At 41.9% G+C, this 22933-nt stretch overlaps 1 protein-coding gene across 2 annotated transcripts in view; it reads right to left on the reverse strand.

Annotated features, from left to right (window-relative positions):
* Positions 1-18142, reverse strand: part of PGAP1 (post-GPI attachment to proteins inositol deacylase 1) — a 446717-nt gene extending 428575 nt beyond the window's left edge. For both annotated transcript variants that reach the window (XM_089692689.1, XM_089692690.1), the window contains exon 1: positions 17859-18142. In XM_089692689.1, the coding sequence (XP_089548815.1) occupies positions 17859-18113 (255 nt within the window). In that variant the 5' untranslated portion in view covers positions 18114-18142. The remainder of the gene's footprint in view (positions 1-17858) is intronic.
* Positions 18143-22933: the final 4791 nt, after the last annotated feature.

Here is a 22933-nt window from a genome sequence, read left to right on the forward strand (position 1 = left end):
ACCAAAACCCTCAAACGACATAGTCGTGCCCTGGAGCGACTATGGCGCAAAACCAAATCCCAACAAGCCTTCACCCGCTACAAATCTGCCTTCCACACTTACACCTCCTCCCTCCATGCTGCCAAACAGGCCTACTTCTTGACCCTCATCAAGGCCCTCTCCTCCAATCCTCGCCGACTCTTCTCTGCCTTCAACTCTCTACTCTCTCCACCCCCACCTCCACCCAGCACCTCACTCACTGCCCTTGAGATTGCCAATCACTTCAAAAACAAGGTTGACACAATTCGCAAGGACATTGCCGCAACTCGCACACCCTCTCAAACCGTCCCCTCTCACACAGCTACCCCCTTATCCCCCCTCCCCCTCGACATAACCCGCAGGGACTTCGTCGCTGCTCAAACTCTCTCCAACCCCCTTCACCCTCACTCAGCTACCCCCTCATCACCCCTCTCCCACGGCCCCACCACTGCTCTGACCTCCTCTTCCACCCCACCCTACATTCCTCATACTGAAGCTCCCCCCACACTCCGCACCTTTGACCTTACTACCATCGAGGAAGTCTCCAAGATCCTCTCTGATGCCCACCTCACCACCTGCCCCCTCGACCCTATCCCCTCACAACTCCTACGACCTTCCTCCTCCTCCTCCATCCTACGCTCCCTCACCCACATCTTCAATCTCTCCCTCTCCTCAGGCACTTTCCCCTCCCCTCTGAAACATGCACACATCACCCCCATACTTAAAAAGCCCTCCCTGGACCCCAATGACCCGAACAACCTCAGACCCATCTCCCTGCTCCCATTTACATCTAAACTCCTCGAGCGCCTAGTCTACACCCGCCTATGCTCTCACCTCAACGACAACAACCTCCTCGATCCCCTACAGTCCGGCTTCTGTCCCCTACACTCCACCGAAACTGCCTTACTCAAACTCTCCAACGACCTGCTAACCGCCAAAGCTAATGGCCACTATTCAGTGCTCCTACTCCTTGACCTCTCTGCGGCCTTTGACACAGTTGACCACCCCCTCCTCCTCAAAAAAACTACACTCCCTCGGCCTCAGAGATTCTGCTCTCTCCTGGCTCTCATCCTACCTGTCACAACGCTCCTTCAGCGTTACCTATAATGCTACCACCTCCCCCTCACTCCCCCTCTCTGTTGGGGTCCCTCAAGGCTCTGTCCTTGGGCCCCTTCTCTTCTCCATCTATACCTCCTCCCTTGGCCAAGTCATACACTCTCACGGCTTCAACTACCACCTCTATGCCAACGACACACAAATCTCTCTCTCAACCCCCCACCTCACCCCCTTGGTCTCAGCCCGAATCACACACCTACTGAGCGACATATCAGACTGGATGTCGCTCCACTTCCTTAAATTGAACCTCTCCAAAACCGAGTTTCTTGTCTTCCCCCCAGCCCGGACACCACCCCCCATTGATTTCTCCGTCACATCCAACAACGCTACCATCAAACCCGCCCTGCAGGCCAGAGTACTGGGTGTCATTCTGGACTCCAACCTATCCTTCCAGCCCCAAGTCCAATCTTTAACAAACTCGTGCAGACTCCACCTCCGCAACATCGCCAAAATCCGCACGTTCCTAACCCCAGAAACCACTAAACAGCTCATCCACTCTCTCATCATATCACGACTCGACTACTGCAACTCCCTCCTCACTGGCCTGCCTCGCCGCTGGCTATCCCCGCTTCAGTCGATCCTGAATATGGCTGCCAGACTCATTCACCTTTCCAACCGCTCTGTCTCCGCCACCCCCCTCTGCCAATCCCTCCACTGGCTTCCGATTGCGCAACGGATCAAATTCAAAATCCTAACGCTGACGTACAAAGCTGTCCACCATACTGCCCGAACTACATCCCTGACCTAATATCCAAGTACCGCCCAGCACGCACACTCCGCTCCTCACAAGACCTCCTTCTCTCTAGTTCCCTGGTCTCCTCCTCCCATGCCCGCCTCCAGGACTTCTCCAGGGCGTCACCCATCCTCTGGAACTCCCTGCCCCAACCCATCAGATTATCACCTACTCTCCTCTCCTTTAGGCGCACCCTGAAAACCCATCTCTTCAGGGAAGCCTACCCCGCCCCCTGCTAACTTGCCGACCTCCTCCACTCTTCCTACCACTCCATCCCCCACAGCTATCTCCTCCTGTGCCACCATCCCCTCCCTCCTAGATTGTAAGCTCGAAAGAGCAGGGCCCTCGAACCCTTCGTGTATCACATTGTATTGGTATTGTTCTGTCACATGTTCTGTCCCCCTTTGTAATGTACGGCGCTGAGCGAACTATTGGCGCTTTATAAATACTGTATAATAATAATAATCCCCTGTACTGCGTCCGCAGTCTCTGGTCTCGTCCCCTGTACTGCGTCCGCAGTCTCTGGTCTCGTCCCCTGTACTGCGTCCGCAGTCTCTGGTCTCGTCCCCTGTACTGCGTCCGCAGTCTCTGGTCTCGTCCCCTGTACTGCGTCCGCAGTCTCTGGTCTCGTCCCCTGTACTGCGTCCGCAGTCTCTGGTCTCGTCCCCTGTACTGCGTCCGCAGTCTCTGGTCTCGTCCCCTGTACTGCGTCCGCAGTCTCTGGTCATCCCCTGTACTGTGTCCGCAGTTCATTGGTTCCGAATATTTATTTTCCTGTTTTCTGCCTCTAAATCCTAGGTGCATCTTATGGAGCGAAAAATATGGTATGTATATATTTTATGAGACTTAGACTGTCAGCCCCTTCCTCCTCACACTTAGTTTCACTTTCTTCTTGTGCAGGTCTATTCCACTCCAAACAATCAGAAAAATATTGTTTCTATTCTATTCACTGAACTTCTTGAAACTTAGCACTGAAGGGGTTGATTCTGTATTCATAGGTTTGTAGAAGTTAGGATTAAGGTCTTTTTCTTAACTCTGTTCATGTTATAACATTTTTGCTGTGAAGAAGAGGCATGTGATCTCCGCTGAGTCAAATTCAGTTTTGAGAACTGCAAAAGTAAACCAAGCATCTGTGATAATATCTTGTAGGCAGAGAAACTGCCCAATAATCTTACAAAAACCTCTGGAGGAGCATGACATTGTGAATGGATTAATGGAATTTATTTACCAAAAAAATTAAACATATACAGCCTTATTCTACATAAATAAAAAACTAATCTTTATTTCACGATGGAATAACCTTTGGATGGTAGTATATTTTCCCCAAAAAGCATTTTATTTTAAAAAATCCAATTTAAAAAAAAAAAAAAAAAAAAAAAAACTACCTGGGAGGGCATTACCGGATGTGAAGAGAGCTAGACGTGTGGCAGCTGAGCTCTGCTGCGAAATCATCCTTTTACCTGTCTCTCCACCTACGGGCACCTCCCTGACAGCGGTTAGCTAGGTGGGCACATCGCCTTTCTGTATCATGTCGCCCAGCAAGCAAAAATTGGACCGGCTCTCAGCGGTCCCCTTGTGCTCCTCTCCCACGGCAGCCATCTTGGCCACAAGGCCGGCCCCTACTGCAGGGTCGGCGGGCATGCAGACATATATAAATAAGAGACCGCCTACGTGAACACATTTATAACATCAAAAGGGGTTATAAAGAACATTCTTTATCTCTACACTAGAGGCAGCATCATAACAGGGATCCGTCCACCCTTAGATTTGTTGATATTGACATAACCCCTCACTGGAGAGGCACTCATAAAACTAGAGCTCTCTCCCAATTAGAGACCAAGCTCATCTATGAACTAGGCACTTTATACCCAGCAGGACATAATGTGGAAATAGATGTGAACTGCTTTATTGACAATAGTTAGCAGTTATTTAGGCCCAAACTCTAGTATATCCCTCTACCATACCTTTCCATTTTAGAGTCATATACGTCTTATCATGTAACTTTCACTTTTATTGTTGTACTATGTAATATTTTGTGTTTTTGCATATTGATATATTTGTATCATGCTGCTTTGTGATTTAGAACATTTTTTACATTTGTTAATTTTGCCATGATTTTTTGGTTCCATTATATTTTTAGTCCAGATTACAAATTTTTTTATCTCGACTTTTATTCATTAACCTATTTCTAATTATCTTGAGATTACATTTTATTATCGATTTTTATATTCAGGTGCTTTAATACATGATTTTATTTATTTTTCAGATTAGATTTTTTTTTTACCTATTTAATTAAGGATTTTAATTTCCTTACCCAAATATAACCATGTTTGCCTCTCTTTGATCCAATACCTCTGTGGATCAGGAGGCTCATTTATGGACATAATAGTTTACCATATGCATTTACTTGCATTTACTTGCATTCGTAATGTGCCCGCTCCATTTTAACTATAGACTGTATCAATGTTATGGCGTCTATGGTACCCGCCCCTGAAGAAGTGTGTGCGCACAAAACGCGTTAGGAGGAGCCAGGACGTCATGCCGCCGTAGCCACGTGGAGGCCCGGAAGCCATCTTACTTTCTGGACGGTCAGTCCACACTACACCAGACGCTGTATTGCTTTGCTTTTACCACTGTTTCACTCAGATTTTATCTATTGGAATTTGCAAAATTCATTTAATTAATAAATGATATCCTAAACTACTGCACTATGGGCACTCTTTGTGGTCTCCCTTAAGGAGCTATTTATTCACAGAGCCCACCTGTGCCAGCCATCTAGTGAAGTCCAGAGAAGGGAGTTCCTGTAAACAGGCACCAGCACCCATCCATCCCTTAAAGGGACCTCTGGCCAGTTGGATCCTTTCGTATTCCTTTGTGTCCCTGACTACACCACCGCGAGGGAGGATTATTCTCAGACCCAGACCAGATCCATTAAAGGAGATTTCTACTGATACATTTAATGCGTATTTTAATTACGCATCTGGTGAGTGCGTAATTTTACCACACCATTTGGAGCACCGCCACTGGATTTTACTGTGATATCGCACCTTTATCTGCACAGACTGTCACCATTTACATACCCTTAATTATTTTATGTGATTTAATTCTATTGATTACTTATTTATGGATGGATTATTTTATACCTACCTTTTAGCGCTGCACTTATTTATATATATGTTTCTGAGGTTTTATCCAACATGATATGGAGAAGTACCACTCCAGGCTGACTATGCCATATTCCTTCTGTCATCCTGGCAAACCACTATGATTATGTCAGAGTGGAAGACTCTCGCATGATTGAGTACTATCAGCTTCCCCAAGGCAGACTGTCGGATGGACCTGTTTCTCAGTTCTGGGTACAGACCCTGCACCGTTTTTTCTTTGTTGTGCACAGGTAGGGTTTTAGATTTGTTTTTTTGAGGGGGGGGGGGGATTTCATTGTATCAGTTATGTTTTTCTGTGGTTATATACACGTAGAATTGTTCATGCAAAGGCCTAGTCTGATTTTGGTGCTTATAAAGGACCCGTCTACTACATCTGACATTTGGGTAGCTACGGCCACCGTGACATCATGGCACCTACAAGTAAAGATTGCTTTTCTATCCTCTCCTGGAATGTCAGGAGCCTAAATTCAAAGTATAAAACGCTCACTTTTTTCCAATACTTTAAATTGCCCAATCAGCAAATAGTCTTACTGCAAGAGACCCATCTTATTTGCAGCAAAATCCTGGCTCAAAAAAAAAAAAAAAAAAAAAAACACCCCCACACACGTGGATGAACAAGGCGTTCCACGCCACCTACTCTGCTTACTCTTACGAGGTGTCTATCTTGATCAGCAAATCAGTCCTGTGTGTTGTTAAAGGGGTTGCTATCGAACCCCAACGGGAGATGTTATGCTGTTGGTGTTACTATGGAACCAGAAATATAATATCATTAATACCCATCTGCTAAAATATTAATCACGGGAGATTTCAATGCCACCCTCTCTCAATCTTTGTATAGGCCAGTTCCCCCAGCATCCTTTAATTCGGATCTAGTCACCTGGATGCAGGCTGCCAACCTCTGAGGTGCCATGGCGCTGGCTTCCTCCCCACGATAGGGCCCACTCCTGTTTTTCCCTGACTTACAAGACTGCCTCACGTATTGATCTAGCGTTTGTTAATCCTGTTCTTCTCGGTGATATACAGAAAACTAGTTACCTACCAGCGGAACTATTAGACCACAGTCCCCTAAAATTGATGTTTCTCACACAGCGGCCATGTAATGGTTCCTTTTGGAGGTTTCACCATACAATCTCTGAGGAACATATCCCTCCAGCCTGCAAGACTACCGGGAACACAATGCTGGGTCAGCTTCTCCTGCCATGGTTTGGGATGCCTTTAACGGCTCATAGTAGAGGGCTTTTTTTTTTTCAGTCATCTCCACTATCAAGTCAAAATCACTCTGCTCTCATGTCCGAGTTACAATGCAAAGAGTCGGAGGCGAATGCCCAATATACATCTGCTCCTACTGTAGACAACCATGATTTTCTCTCCTCGGCTTGCCGAGATTTACATCTACATGTGTCTGAAATTACTAGGTTGGATGTACATAGGCATAAACCAAAGGGTCGAGTATCTGGCTGCTCGTCCCTATATGAATGCATGTACCCAAAGAACCCCCAGTGGGGGCAATAGGATCATACATATATTGAAAGACATTTGGTTAAAACAACATTTTTATCAATTTTATTACATACACATTTCCATTGTAATATTAAATACATGATTTCTAAAAAGAATATTGCTCTGACAGTATTCTTACAAGAGAACTCTTAATACAAGAATATGAAACGACACAGAAAGAACCCCGACGCGTTTCGATCATTCCACATTCTAGATCTTCCTCAGGGAGCATGAGAGACAAGGACTTTCTGGTAGTTATATAAACAATCATAAAATGGAGTATACCAAAAAATAAACAGAGAATCAAAAAAAGTTTAGTTTTTTTTCACATAACAAATAATTTTTTTATTTACAAAAGCATATGTCAGAGCAAAAAGAGAGGATAACAAGATAAGAGGCTGGACACCATGTTCCGGCGGGGTGCATCATCCAAGAGAGCAAGAATGGTCAGATGTAAGTTACCAGACAACAAGGACTGACAGAGGGGAACCGGAACATCCCCCCAACGGGACTAAAGATGGTATGAAAAACAGAATATATTAAGTTCAAAATTATCAGACCAAAAGGGATATACCCAATAAAAGAATATGCATTCAAGAATAATCCATAAAAGGATAGATCAAGAGCTGAAACTGACCATGTCTTGAGCAGGCCAATCTATGGAGCAAATAGAATTTCACGCAGTAATGGATGTAACAACTCAAGGAAATAGAGTGGTAAATTTGAGATATTAATTTCTCCAAGCAATGCAAATCCCATGGAACAGACCAAAGTGGCACATAAGACTGTGAAAGATCCAAATATTATGCAAACAATTAAGGGTAATAGCCAATGTAGTATAAAAAAAACTATACATTAATATCATATGAAGGAAAAAATAGAAAAATATATCCCAATCACAAATTGATGGGGTATAAATAAATTTATTGTACTGCAACAAGAATTATCAATGCTGGTCAAAAAAGAAAAGAAAAGCCACCCGATTATGAAATATATGATAATATACTCTGCAAGAAACAAACAAAAAAATTGTTGCTCACTAAGTCTGCAAGGAAGCAAAAAAAAAAAAAAAAAAAAGTGCTGTAGGGAACAAATCCACCAAATCCCTAATAGGCAAAAGAGATGGTGAGCCACCATTAGTATAAATTACATCCAAGTAATTGGCTATAGATCAGGCCAAGTCAAATCATACGGCCATGGAGAGATTTAACCAGTATGTCAAAGTAGCAAACGAAGAATGAAATTAGAAAAAGCCATATATGCATTAAAGTAATTGTCCATGGTTGCAACTATTTGCAGACACATAAAAGCAAATGTAATGCTCACCAAATCATCAGAGTGAAGAACAAACAGCCTGTGGATCAGAAGACCAAGAGACAAATGTAAGATGGATGCTCATTAAATAGGGCTGTGTGTAGGTGGTTTGGTAATAGGGAATTAATTAGTGCACCTGTGTCCCAGGTCTAGAGTGGTGGTTGAAGCAGCCAATGACTACTTGCTTCATAGCAGACACATAAAAACAAATGTAATGCTCATCAAATGATCAGACTGATGCAAATAGCCTGTGTATGCGCATCAGTCTGATCATTTGTTGAGCATTACATTTGCTTTTATGTGTCTGCTATACAGCAAATAGTTGCAACCATGGATGATTACTTTAATGCATATATGGCTTGTCCTGTTTTCATTCTTAGTTTACTACTTTGTCATACTGGTTAAATCTCTCTATGGCCGCATGATTTGACTGATCTATAGCCAATTACTTGGATATACCGTATTTTTCGCTCCATAACACGCACCTGACCATAAGATGCACCTAGGTTTTAGAGGCAGAAAACAGGAAAAAAAAAAATTCTGAACTAATGGACTGCGGACACCGTACAGGGGATGACCAGAGACTGCGGACACCGTACAGGGGATGACCAGAGACTGCGGACACCGTACAGGGGATGACCAGAGACTGCGGACACCGTACAGGGGATGACCAGAGACTGCGGACACCGTACAGGGGATGACCAGAGACTGCGGACACCGTACAGGGGATGACCAGAGACTGCGGACACCGTACAGGGGATGACCAGAGACTGCGGACACCGTACAGGGGATGACCAGAGACTGCGGACACCGTACAGGGGATGACCAGAGACTGCGGACACCGTACAGGGGATGACCAGAGACTGCGGACACCGTACAGGGGATGACTGCTGACCTTTGGGGAAGGGGGGGGGGAAGCGGGTACCTGAATTTGACAGGTACCCGCTCTTACTTCCACGGAGTTGTTCTTTGATCTTACCTGTTCCTCTATCCAGCCGCGCGCTGTCTTCCCGGCTTCTGTAGTGTGGGCGCTCGGCGGACAGCCGGATGCCCAGTGCGCATGAGCGAGAAGCGCTGCGCTTTGTGATTGGTCCGGCGGCTTCTGGGATCTGTCATGTGTCCCAGATACCCGCCTTACCATTCACAAAGAGCACAGCTTTTTTTTCGTTTTTTATTTATGTAGAATAAGGCTGTATATGTTTAATTTTTTTTGGTAAATAAATTCCATGAATCCATTCACAATGTCATGCTCTTCCAGAGGATTTTGTAAGATTATTGGGTAGTTTCTCTGCCTACAAGATATTATCACAGATGCTTGGTTTACTTTTGCAGTTTTCAAAACAGAATTTGACTCAGCGGAGATCACAGGCCTCTTCTTTACAGCAAAAATGTTATAACATGAACAGAGTTAAGAAAAAGACCTTAATCCTAACTTCTACAAACCTATGAATACAGAATCAACCCCTTCAGTGCTAAGTTTCAAGAAGTTCAGTGAATAGAATCGAAACAATATTTTTCTGATTGTTTGGAGTGGAATAGATCTGCACAAGAAGAAAGTGAAACTAAGTGTGAGGAGGAAGGGGCTGACAGTCCAAGTTTCTTAAAATATATATATTTTGTTTAGCCAAAATTAGTTAACAAACATGGATGTTTGTTTAACCATTAGCCGCCCGGCCAATAGCCGTTTGGCGGCTTGAAAAGCGCTGCAGCTTTCCGGGTCCACGCCATTTGGCGTGCTCCCGCACATGCGCCGTTTGCGCTATTGCAGAGCGGCGCAGCAGCGGGATCTGTCACCGCCCGTGCACCTCGGACACGGCCGATGACAGATCCGAGTACCGGCTCCCGTTGCCGGTACCATGTGACCTGCCGCGACCAATCACAGCAGGTCACATGACAGTTGTATACAATGGATGGCTTCATTCATGATGCCATCCATTGTATACTAGTGCCTAGCTGTGAATGGTCACAGCTAATCACATGCACATGTCATGTGATTAGCTGTGACCAAATCACAGCTAAGCACAAAAAAAAAAAAAAAAAAAAAAAGCTGAATGAATCGATTTCATTCAGCTAAATGCTTGCTTATAGCAAAGTAATTCTTTGCTATAAGCAAATTGTGTAAAAAAAAAAAAAAAAAAAAAATACTGATCACTTCCCCAAAGTAGTACAATGTTACTATGGTAACATTGTACTATTTTGGTCATAGTAAAATATGAAAAAAAATCTTAAAAAAAATAAAAAAAAAATGTAATAAAAAATTAAATATAATAAAAAAATTAAAAAAAATTAAAAAAAAATATAATTTTTTTTTTTTTCATACTGTCACCAGTCAGTGTCCCTGTTCACCGCCATGCCAGTTATATGATGACGCTGTACTGCACTGGTGACAGTATGTAAAAAAAAAAATAGTGAAAATAATATTTTTCATTTTTTCATTTTCGGAAAAATTATGACAAAAAAATACAACTTCAAAAAACTCGCCATGCCTCTTATGAAGTACGTCCGACTGTCTACTCAGCAAAAAGGGGTCATTTGGGGATATCTGTACTATTCTGACATTCTTGGACCTCAAGAAATTAGATTGGCTGTCAGTACTTCAGGATTGATCAATATTCAGATCTATACCATAGTTTGTGAACTCTATAACTTTCCTACAAACTAAATAATACATCCTAATTTGGGTTATTTTCACCAAAGACATGTAGCAGAATACATCTCGGCCTAAATTTATGAAGAACAATTATTTATTTGTAAACTTTTATAACAGAAACAAAGAAAAATGTGTTTTTTTTTCAAAATTTTTGGTCTTTTTTTGTTAATTTAGCAAAAAATAAAAACCCCAGCGGTGATTAAATACCACCAAAAGAAAGCTCTAGTTGTGTGAAGAAAATGATAAAATTTTAGTTTGGGTACAATGTTGTATGACTGCGCAATTGTCATTCAAAGTGTGAGAGCGCTGAAACCTGAAAAATGGCCTGGGCAGGAAGGTGTAAAATTGCACGGTATTGAAACGGTTAAGCAAATAACATATGCTGTAATGTTGTTTCAGTTGAATAAATCTATTTAAATTTTTATTATTAAGGTAATGATTATTTTTCTCCTTCCTAAGTACAACAGAAAAGTTGTCCAAATATGAATGATTAACCTATTAGGTACAGCAAAAATTGCAGCGCTTGAGTGTATAATAAGGGGAATTAACATATGTATAGCAGAATTAAAAGGAAATACATTCATTTTATGACATGCACCAGGTTTAACGTTCATAAATTAATGTAAACAATGGTCAGGTAAGCAATAAAGATTCATCCAACCAATCGAAGTGCCTATAGTGATAGGGATGTTAGAGTCATTAGATTTGGGGGTACATCCAAGTGACAAGCAAATCCGTGACTTCCGTGATAGGAGAATAGCTGTAAAATGCACTAACCAGATAGCGCTATCTGGTTAGTGTCATAAAATGAATGTATTTCCTTTTAATTCTGCTATACATATGTTAATTCCCCTTATTATACACTCAAGCGCTGCAATTTTTGCTGTATCTTATTGTCTATGAAGAGGGTATACGAGGTTTACCTTTATGCTAGCAGCTTGAATCTGTCAGATCCAGCGCTCGTTTTTTCCCCATTTATTGCATAGATTAACCTATTAAACTGGGGATAAAAAAACTAATATGAAAAGTTGTTATTCTAAAAATCTTCATCTACTTGCATATTAAAAGGTATACCAGCAAGAATTAGTCTATGTAGAAAACTATGATTTAAATCAAGCCTGACTAGTGATTTAAATCGTGATTTAAATCAAATCCACCCTGTTGGTGAGCAACAATTTTTGTTGTTGGTTTCTTGCCGAGTATATTATCATATCTCATAATCAGGTGGTTTTTCTTTTTTGACCAGCATTGATAATTCTTGTTGCAGTACAATAAATTATTTTATTTATACCCCATCAATTTTCGATTGGGATAGATTTTTCTATTCTTTCCTTCATATAATATTGTCAACGTATAGTTCTTTTTTACACTACCATTGGCTATTACCGTTAATTGTTTGCATAATATTTGGATCTTTCAGTCTTACGTGCCATAGGATTTGACATACTTACATTCCTTGGAGAAATTAATATCTCAAATTTAACACTATTTCCTTGAGTTGTTACATCCATTACCAAGTGAAATTCTATTTGTTCCATACATTGTCCTGCTCAAGACAGTCAGTTTTAGCTCTTTATATATCCTTTATGGACTATTCTTGAATGCATATTCTTTTATTAGGTATATCCCTTTGGTCTGATTATTTGGAATTTAATATATTCGGTTTCTCATACCATCTTTAGCCCCATTGAGGGGATGTTCCGGTGCCCTTCTGTCAGTCCTTGTTGTGTGGTGACTTACATCTGACCACTCTTGCTCTCTTGGATGATGTACCCTGCCGGAACATGGTGTCCTGCCTCTCATCTTTGAAGTCATCCTCTCTTTTGCTCTGACATATGCTTTTGTAAATAAAAAATTATTTGTTTATGTGAAAAAAAAAAAATTTTTTTTTGATTATCTGTTTATTTTTTGGTATACGCTTTTATGATTGTTTATATATCTACTAGAAAGTCCTTTGTCTCTCATGCTCCCCTGAGGAAGATCTAGAATGTGGAATGATCGAAACGAGTCAGTTTTTTCTCTTTTCTGTGTGGATTCATATTCTTGTATTAAGAGTTCTCTTGTAAGAACACTGCCAGAGCAAAATTCTTTTTAGACATGTATTTAATGTTACAATGGAAAAAAGTGTATGTAATAAAGTTGACCATCTTTTTAACCAAATGTCTTTCAATATATGTATGATCATATTGCTGCATTAAAGTCCCATTGGGGGTTCTTTGGGTACATGCTCGTAGACAAGATTTTTTTGAATCGAGGACAATAGATTGTTGGCAATGATGTCTCAGCATGGTAGACCTCTCACTATTATCCCTGAAATCTGTGTCGTGGATAGGGTGGTGGTGTCATCCCAAGAAGCTATTTTGAATGAATTAAAAAATGATTTCACCTCATCTTTACCGTCTAATTTTAGCCCTTCTGGCTTGGCCGCTCTGTTAGACCTTTTGGCCCTTGGTTGGCTTTCCGATTCAGAACGTGCCCTGTTAGTTTCAGACATTACCCCAGAGGAGGACTCCACGGCTGTAGGCTCCTTCCCTAATGGCAAGGCTCCGGGGTACGATGGACTTCAAGTCTCATACGGAGTTTCTAGCCCCTATATTGATGTCCTTGTATAAGGAATGCCTGCGCACATGCTCCTTACCTCCCTCTATGCATGAGGTGCACATAGCATTGCTCCATAAACCAGGCAAGGATCCCAAACTTTGTGCACGATACAGGCCTATAGCTCTTCTTAACAGTGACCTCAAAATCCTCACCAAACCTTTATCCATTAGGCTGAATAAGGTGATAAAGTCAATTATAGACTAGGACCAGACGGGCTTCAAGTCTGGTAGATCCACGGATGTTAACATCGCCGTTTGCTCTCTAATATACATATCACTCACCCTAAACAAGGGCTCTAGGACTATAGCCACATCAGATATGGAGAAAGCCTTCGATACGGTGGAATGGGCTTACCTATGGGAGGTGTTACGTCGTATAGATTTCCCTTTAAGGTTTATAGAATGCCTACAGACACTATATTCTAACCCCCTGGCAAAGATACAGGTGGGTGGCCTACTTCCTTCCACTTACAACAGGGTACCAGATAGGGATGTCCGCTCTCTCCAGCCCTCTTTGCTGCGGCGATGGAGCCCATAGCTGAAGCCCTTCGAGTTTCTCCAGATATTGTTGGCCTCTGGGTGGGATGGTTGTAGGAGAGGGTGGCCTTATATGAAGATGAGCTGTTATTGTTTCTAAATGACGGGCATTCCCTTCAGGGAGCCCTTCATCTTATGGACTCATTCTCTAGACTCACGGGTCTGAGGGTCAACTGGCATAAGTCACTGTTATTCCCGATGGATGAGGGAGCACTGGCCTCCTCCTCCCTTATATTGGGTGGATAAATTTACTTATTAGGTATTGTAGTCTCCAAGAAGGCCTCTGATTTTATAGAATTGAATCTTCATCCAATATTGTCCAAGGTCAGGTCCAAACTGAAGGCATGGAGTAACCTGCCCCTTCCTCTAATTGGCCGTATTAATCTTTTAAAGATTAAAATACTTCCCAAATTTACATATATATTTTTCAAAAATTCCCCTCAGTGGCTCCCCAAGTCATTCTTTTTAAAAATAAATCACGTATTCCTTTCATTTCTTTGGGGAACTAAGCCTCCCAGATATAAATTCACTGCCCTCACCAGACCTACGGACAGAGGAGGTTTGGCAATGCCGGATTGTTTCAAATACTTCCTTGCTGTTCAACTTTTTACTATGCACTGGTGGTTACAGCCAGACCTAACCAACACTTCTGTTGTCCTGGAAGCAGTGATTGTGAAATCTCTGGAAGCCCTCCAATCTCTAGTGTTCAGGGGATTAGGATTGCCCCATAGCCTCACACCATCCAAGCGTACCACTCTTCGGGCCTAAGCTTAGACTGGAATCCCTCCCCTCTATTACCCAGTCCCCCACATACTCCACTTTGGCTGAACCCCTTACTTTCCCACGATCCCAGACCTGGGCTAAATACAAAATAAAAATGCTGGAGCACATCACTGGTCCTAATAGATTGTCCCCCTTTTCACTCCTCCAATCTAAATTCAATCTGCCCTCTCATTAATACTATAGATATCTTCAGGTTTCCCATGCCTTAAAAAGTAAATTCTCAGGTCAACCAATTTCCCTCTCATACACGGAGCTGGAGGCTATACTTCGTGAATCAAATTTGGAAAAACCCACGTCAGAACTATACTGATACCTTCTTGTGGCAGCCAGTCCCGAATGGATATCCCTACATCAGAAATGGTGGGTGAATATCCCTAGCCTGGATGATGACTGGTCTGAGATTTGGGATTTTCCCTATTCTCCCCCTAGTCTCTGCCAGAGATAAAATTAATTTAAAGTTCTACACAGGGCCTACTGTACGTCACGTCGGCTGCACAGAATTAACCCTTCCCTCCCTTCAGCATGTTGGCGTTCACATCAGGATGGGGAATTTTTTCATATATTCTGGTCTTGTCCTGCTATTGTGTTGTATTGGCAGTAAGTGCTACAAATAATTGGAGATAGTGTGAAAATCACAGTTCCCTTAAACCCAAAGTATTGTCTGTTGGGGCTAGTGGAACCTTTGGCTCCCGCTACGGTCAAACGTACCCTTCTTAATACTTTGTTTTACGCTTGCCAAATAATTAATATCTGCTGGCAGCAGCCCTCTTCTCCTGCCATAACTTTCTGGAAACGTTTAGTAAACTCTAATTTGCCCCTATATCAAACTACTTATGCTAACAGAGGATGCCCTGTAAATTTTACAAAATTTGGTCCTGCTGGTTAGATAATGCCTCCACTGACATCATTGCAGATGATAGAAGGACTTGACTTGTATGTACTTATTTACTGTGATTTTCCTCATTTGTAAGGGGTCCCTTCCGTGTTTTTTATGGTCTCTTCATCTGTGTTTGGTTAAGCCTTGCATGTCCTGCAACCCCCTCTAGGGTTGCTTTGTATTTAGTTTCTGTATTAGCATTGTTGAGCCTATGGCCCTGCCCCTGCGAGGGCACCTTTTATTTTCTTCTGTCGTTTGTGTTTAACCACTTGCCATCCTGAGGATTTCCCCCCTTCCTGACAAGGCCATTTTTTGCATTACGGCACTGTGTTACTTTAGCCGAAAATTGTGCGGTCAAGCAACGCTGCACCCAAATTAAATGTATGTCCTTTTTTTCCCCCAATGAATTGAGCTTTTTTTTGGTGGTATTTGATTGCCTGTGCATTTTTTGCACTATAAAAAAAATAAAGACTGAAAGTTTTGAGAATAAAAAACAATATTTTTAACTTTTTGCTATTACACGTGTCCAGTAAAAAAAATTTAAAAAATCTAATTTCATCATACAATTTACACCAAAATGTATTCTGCTACATGACTTTGCTTGAAAAAAAAAAAAAAAATCCCAATACGTGTACATTAATTGGTTTACGTGAAAGTAATACTGTTTACAAATGGCGGTATATATACTGGGATTTATTTTTTTAATTTTTACTAGTAATGGCAGCAATCTGCGACTTATAGAGGCACTGCAGGACTACAGCAGACATTCTGACACTGGAGGGAACTGACTTGGTGTCACAGACATTCCCAGTGCCACCAATACAGTGATCGGGGGAGTATCCCCATTAGAAGATTTCCACTCTACTCTTGTTCTGGCGACAACCCAAAATGTGTGATTTTCTTTTACTTTAGATGAGAAAAAAAAAAAAGTGTTGCCTTTGGATTACGGATCAGACTTGTTATTCCAGCACATCCCAAGGACACTTGATTGGATTGCAATCTGTATAACTCGGAAGCAGGAGCGGACTGACCATTTGGGAACTCGGGCACTGCCTGAGGGCCCGGGGTCCATAGGGGGCCCCACGAGATGCCCCTCATACCTGCCATAGGCTTTTTTGGGTGAAGGACACAGGGGCCCCATGATTCACTATTGCCCGGGGGCCCCATGAGTTGGAAGTCAACACCTTGAAGACACCTTCCATTGCTCCATGATCCAGTTCTGAAGCTCACATGCCCATTGTAGGCACTTTTGGCTATGGACACGGCCTGGCATGGGCAGCCTGACTTATCTGCAGATATGCAGCCCCATACACAACAAACTGCGATGCACTGTCTGATGACACCTGTCTATCAGAACCAGCATTAAACCCAAAAGCAAACTTTTTTCATACAGCATCTTACCAATTCTTAGATGTTGTGGTTGCATAAGTTTTCTTAGACTTTTTCCCCCCCATCAGCAGTTTTTCAGCAAAACATGCTGTCCTACAAACGGAGCAGTTAGAGTGTTGAGAAAAATGATTTACCACCAACAGGGGTGCTTACAATGATCAGCTTTATGTAAAACCTTTATCCCCCTCAAAATAAAGGTTGTTGTAACTGCAGTGTAAGCTGAAGTGCAGCATCTGTTTGTTAGACTATCTAAATCTGCTAATAAACATAACACACCCCTCCCCCCAGACTGACAATGCTGCTATCCAAAAGGTGCCCCCTGTGCTCCTTCATCCAGAGTGAGGGCACTCTAATACAGGAGGTGTGCTGCTGGCCAGATCACAAGGTGTGAACAAAAGGGAAAAAGCCTAAGAAAAGAAAACCAATGCAGCCTTCACATTTAATGATTCTTAAGCATCAATATATTACATTTGAGATCTAGATAGCGTGGAGGCCAAATCAACACCCTGAAGACACCTTCCATTGCTCCATGATCTAGTTCTGAAGCAAAATTTTTGGTTTATTACTGTTTTTTCAGCAATGTGAGCTACAAACAGCTCTTCTATTGGATGGGACTACACGGGCCAGCCTTCCCTCCTAATGTGCATCAATGAGCCTTGCCCGCCGATCACCCTGTTGCCCATTCGTTGGCTTTCCTTCCTTGGACCACTTTTGGTCAGTCCTGACCACTGCAGACCAGGAACATTCCACAAGCGATGCAGTTTTGGAGTGGCTCTGACCCAGTTGTGTAGCCATCATATTATGGCCCCTATCTGAGTTGCTCAAATTATGTTTGCCCATTTTTTTCTGCTTTCAATGCATCAGCTTCAGGGACAACATTTTCACTTGCTGCCCAATATATCCCATCCACTTTCAGATGCCCTTGTAATGAAATAATCAATGTTATTCACTTTGCCTGTCAGTTGTCATAATGTTATGGCTGATGGTTTATAACAAGAAAACTGAACCCAGTGTCACATAACATCCAGGCACATTCATCTCTCAGAGACACTCCTCTGTTATACTGCAGCCAATACTGTACTCCAGACATGATCAGATCAGGGACAGCAAAGCCATTTCCTACCCCCTCCCCCACACACTAATTGACTACTACAGGTATGGAGGGAGTGCAGCTTACCTGGTACTCGGGATACTCGAACATATAGGTCATACTGCACCTGTTCCTCTCATATGCGAAGAACACATCTCTGACACCTAAGGCTACTAACACCAGCAATATGCCATTAAACAGGGCGCTCGCTATCTTCATATTGTCCCTAGAGAACGAAGACCTGATCCTGCCGTCAGTCAGTGAGAAGACACCAATGCTCCCTGGAAGAGCGCGCGCACTGTCATCCTTAGCACTGCCCTGACTTCTATACTCTCCACACATCCACCTCCACAGCCCAGCTGCGGCTCTACTTCCTGGAGCGCATGGAAGGAGCTCATTCATTGGAAGATGCACTTCATTGTTGATTGGCTGATGGAGCGCGTCTGTTCATTGGCTGATGTGGAAAAGGTTGTTTTAATTTTGTAAAGGAATGTGCTGGTGGGTCCTGCATCTCCTGTCATCTCCTCTTATACTCCAAATTGTGGCATGTTCGGATGCAGCTGCATATTAACTCCTTAGTGCCTGAGGGCTAATGCATAAGCACAATTTTGCAACTTTGACATGCGTTCCTAAAACCGTACACGTCATCACAACTCCTTTGGGAATCCAGGTGGATTACACCTTGGTTTTCTTCAGGACAAACTGCTTTTTTTTGGTGGGAAATGGTAATGGATATCTCCTAATTTTTTTTTTTTTATCAAAGTAGAAATGGCCCAAAGTAGTAATTTAAAAAAAATCATTTTTTTAAATGTAGGTGTGATCCAGACAATCACAGTAAAACCACATATGTGTATGTTAGCTATTATATATTTATATATTATTATAGAATAGTGCACCTTTTGCATTTTTTTCATCCTGCCTAAAACACACTGACTCTAATGACACTGCTACTAATTTAACCACTTGCCCCCCTTCCTGAACAGGCCTTTTTTTTTCAATTCGACGCTGCACTAATTCTACGGGTAATTGCGTGGTCATGCAATGCTGTACATAAATTAAATTTATGTCCTTTTTTTTCACACAAATAGAGCTTTTTTTCGGTGGTATTTGATCACCTGTGCATTTTTTATTTTTTGCGATATAAACAAAAAAAGACCGAAAAGTTTGAAAAAAAATGATATTTTTTACTTTCAGTTATAAAAAAAAATATAGTAAACGCAAAGTTAGTTATAACTTTAGGTCAAAATGTATTCTTCTACATGTTTTTGGTAAAAAAAAATCCCAATAACTGTATATTGATTGTTTTGTGTGAAAGTTATCGTGTCTACAAATTATGGTATAGATACTGCAATTTATGCCATTTTTTGCTATACAGCGCTGCACTAGTTTAACTGAGAATTGCGTGGTCATGCAATACGGTACATAAATGAAATTTATGTCCTTTCACACAAATAGAGTTTTCTTGTGGTGGTTTTGATTACCTGTGCGCTTTTTATTTTTCATGCTATAAACAAAAAAAGACCGAAAATTATGAAAAAAAAAATTCTCATCTCTTCTCACCCTAAGCTATCTGCTGAGAGGCATATTGAGTTCATGGAAGATTTATTTTTTTCCACAAGTATTTGGAAAATGACAAAAACATTTTTTTTTTTTACACAAAGTTGTCACTTAAATTATATATTGCTCACACAAGCCATGGGTATACGTGGAATTACAGCCCAAAATACATTCTGCTACTTCTAAAGAGTATGGGGATACCACATGTGTGAGACTTTTTGGGAGCCTAGCCACATACAGGAGCCTGAAATCCAATGACCACTTTGAAAGCCTGAAGGTGCTTAACTTCCTCATCTCAATTCCTAACTACCTATCACAGTTTTGGAGGCCTTGAAATGCATGCCAGGATAGCATTAACCCCCCCCCCTCCGCCCCACCCCAAACGACTCCTTTTTGGAAAGTAGACACCCCAAGGAATTTAAAAAGAGGCATGATGAGTATATTGCAAATCTCATTTTCTCACAAGGTTTTGAAATATAAAAAAATAATAGAAAAAAATATGTTTTTGTTTTCTTTCTTCATTTTCCAAAAACCTGTGGCAACAAACAAGATCTGCAAAATGCTCACCATTGCTTCTTATCAAGTTCCTTGGGGTGTCTACTTTCCAAAAAGGGGTCATTTGGGGGGTTTGGTGCTATCCTGGTATTTTAGGGCCTCCGAAACTGTGATAGGTAGTCTGGAAGTGTAATGAGGAAATAAAGCCTTTTAAAAGCCTGAAGGTGCTTATTGGATTTTGGGGTCCTGTACTTGGCTAGACTGCCAAAAAGTCTCTCACATGTGGTACTCCCATACTCGGTAGAGGTAGCAGAATGTATTTTGGGGAGTAATTCCACATATAGCCATGGCATGTGTGAGCAATAAATAATGTAAGTGACAATTTTGTGTAAAAAAAAAAAAAAAAATTCTCATTTTCCAAAAACTTGTGGTAAAAAAAATAAATTCCTCTATTGACTCAACATTCCTCTCCACAAATAGTTTAGGGTGTCTACTTTCCAAAAAGGGGTCAGTTTGGGGGGTGGGGGCATTTTATGCCCAGCATTAGAAGTTTATGCCACACATCACTCACCTAACCACCTGAAGACCAAGCCTTCTCTGACACTTTTTGTTCACATGAAATAAAATCAGTGTTTTTTGCTAGCAAATTACTTTGAACCCCCAAACATTATATATATATATATATATATATATATATATATATATATATATATTAAAGCAAAAACCCTAGTGAATAAAATGGTGGGTGCTTCAATTTTTTATGTCACATAATACCCACGCAGTGATTTTTCAAACGCAAATTTTTTTTTTAAATAACATTTTTTTACTTTTAATGCACAAAAACACAATATATTGGCCAATTATTTGGTATGATATAAAATATGATGCTATGTTAAGTATATAGATACCAAATATGACACACTTTAAAAGTGCACATGCCCCGTGCAATGGCGACAAACTGCATACAATTTTTATATCTATTTAAAAGCCTTTTTAAGCTACTATTTTAGATTTACAGAGGAGGTCTAGTGCTAGAATTACTGCCCTTGATCTGATGTTAACAGCGATACTTCACATGGTGCAACCGCTGTTCACATACTGGTACGGGGACAACGCTTGTGCACGCAGGCACACGTGCGCACGCAGGAGGGACAAGGGTGCTTTTTTTTTGTTTTTTTTAAGTTATTTTGATTTTTAAAATAATTTTTACACTGTCCCTTTCATTTTTTTTAAATCACTTTTAATGCTATCACAGGGAATGCAAATATCCCCTATAACTTCAATTGGCATTGTCATATATTCTTTTTTGAAAAATCTGGGGTCTATCAGACTCTAGATATCTCCTCTGCCTTTACATTATCTAATCTCACTTAGATCGGTGTGATCATAGGCTTTCCCAATTTATAAACGGCGCTGTTTATATCCTGAGAAACTGAGTGATGAAATGCTCGTAGCTTCCGATTTCTTAGACTATAGAGATGATTGACACCATTCTGGTCTCCAATCAGCTCTATGGTCAGCTTGCAGAAACACCGGCTACATTCTCAGGTTCCCCCGATGGCACGGGACTACCTGAGAAGGCCGAGAAAGGCAGCAGGGAGGGGGGCATCTTCTCCCGCTGCTTGTAAAAGCAATCCTGCAGCTATTTAGCCACTAGGATTTCTTTTACATGAAAGCCGATCGCCAGCTGAAAAAACAATGGCAGGATAATGCCTGCAGCTGCAAACATCATCCTGGTATAATCACTCAAAGTCCAGTGATGTACCAGTACGTCGCTGGTCCTTGTTGGGTGTATGTACTATGTTCTTTTTTTTTTTTTTTTTATGCAGCCTGCATACACCCCTAAGTGAAAATGTCCAAACTGGGCCCAAAGTGTCAATATTTTGTGTGGCCACCATTATTTTCCAGCACTGCCTTAACCCTCTTGTGCATGGAGTTCACCAGAGCTTCACAGGTTGCCACCGGAGTCCTCTTCCACTCCTCCACCTTCCGTTTGAGGATGCCCCACAGATGCTCAATAGGGTTTAGGTCTGGAGACATGCTTGGCCAGTCCATCACCTTTACCTTCAGCTTCTTTAGCAAGGAAGTGGTCGTCTTGGAGGTGTGTTTGGGGTCGTTATCATGTTGGAATACTGCCCTGTGGCCCAGTCTCCGAAGGGAGGGGATCATGCTCTGCTTCAGTATGTTACAGTACATGTTGGCATTCATGGTTCCCTCAATGAACTGTAGCTCCTCAGTGCCGGCAGCACTCATGCAGCCCCAGACCATGACACTTCCACCACCATGCTTTACTGTAGGCAAGACACACTTGTCTTTGTACTCCTCACCTGGTTGCTGCCACACACACTTGACACCATCTGAACCAAATAAGTTTATCTTGGTCTCATCAGACCACAGGACATGGTTCCAGTAATCCATGTCATTAGTCTGCTTGTCTTCAGCAAACTGTTTGTGGGCTTTCTTGTGCATCATCTTTAGAAGAGGCCTCCTTCTGGGACGACAGCCATGCAGACCAATTTAATACAGTGTGTGGCATATGGTCTGAGCACTGACAGGCTGACCCCCCACTCCTTCAACCTCTGCAGCAATGCTCGCAGCACTCATATGTTTATTTCCCAAAGACAACCTCTGGATATGACGCTGAGCACGTGCACTCAACTTCTTTGGTCAACCATGGCGAGGCCTGTTCTGAGTGGAACCTGCACTGTTAAACCGCTCTATGGTCTTGGCCACTGTGCTGCAGCTCAGTTTCAGGGTCTTGGCAATTTTCTTATAGCCTAGGCCATCTTTATATAGAGCAACAATTCTTTTTTTCCGATCCTCAGAGAGTTCTTTGTCATGAGGTGCCATGTTGACCTTCCAGTGACCACTATAAAAGAGTGAGCAATAACACCAAATTTAACACACCTGCTCCCCATTCACACCTGAGACCTTGTAACACTAACTAGTCACACGGGGAGGGAAAATGGCTAATTGGGCCCAATTTGGACATTTTTACTTAGGGGTGTACTCACTTTTGTTGCCAGCGGTTTAGATATTAATGGCTGTGAGTTGAGTTATTTTGAGGGGACAGCAAATTTACACTGTTATACACGCAGTACAATCACTAC

The sequence above is a fragment of the Staurois parvus genome, unplaced genomic scaffold (genome assembly GCF_062004578.1).
Source record: "Staurois parvus isolate SC_StPar_1 unplaced genomic scaffold, SC_StPar_1.0 ptg000601l, whole genome shotgun sequence".
Classification (NCBI taxonomy): domain Eukaryota; kingdom Metazoa; phylum Chordata; class Amphibia; order Anura; family Ranidae; genus Staurois; species Staurois parvus.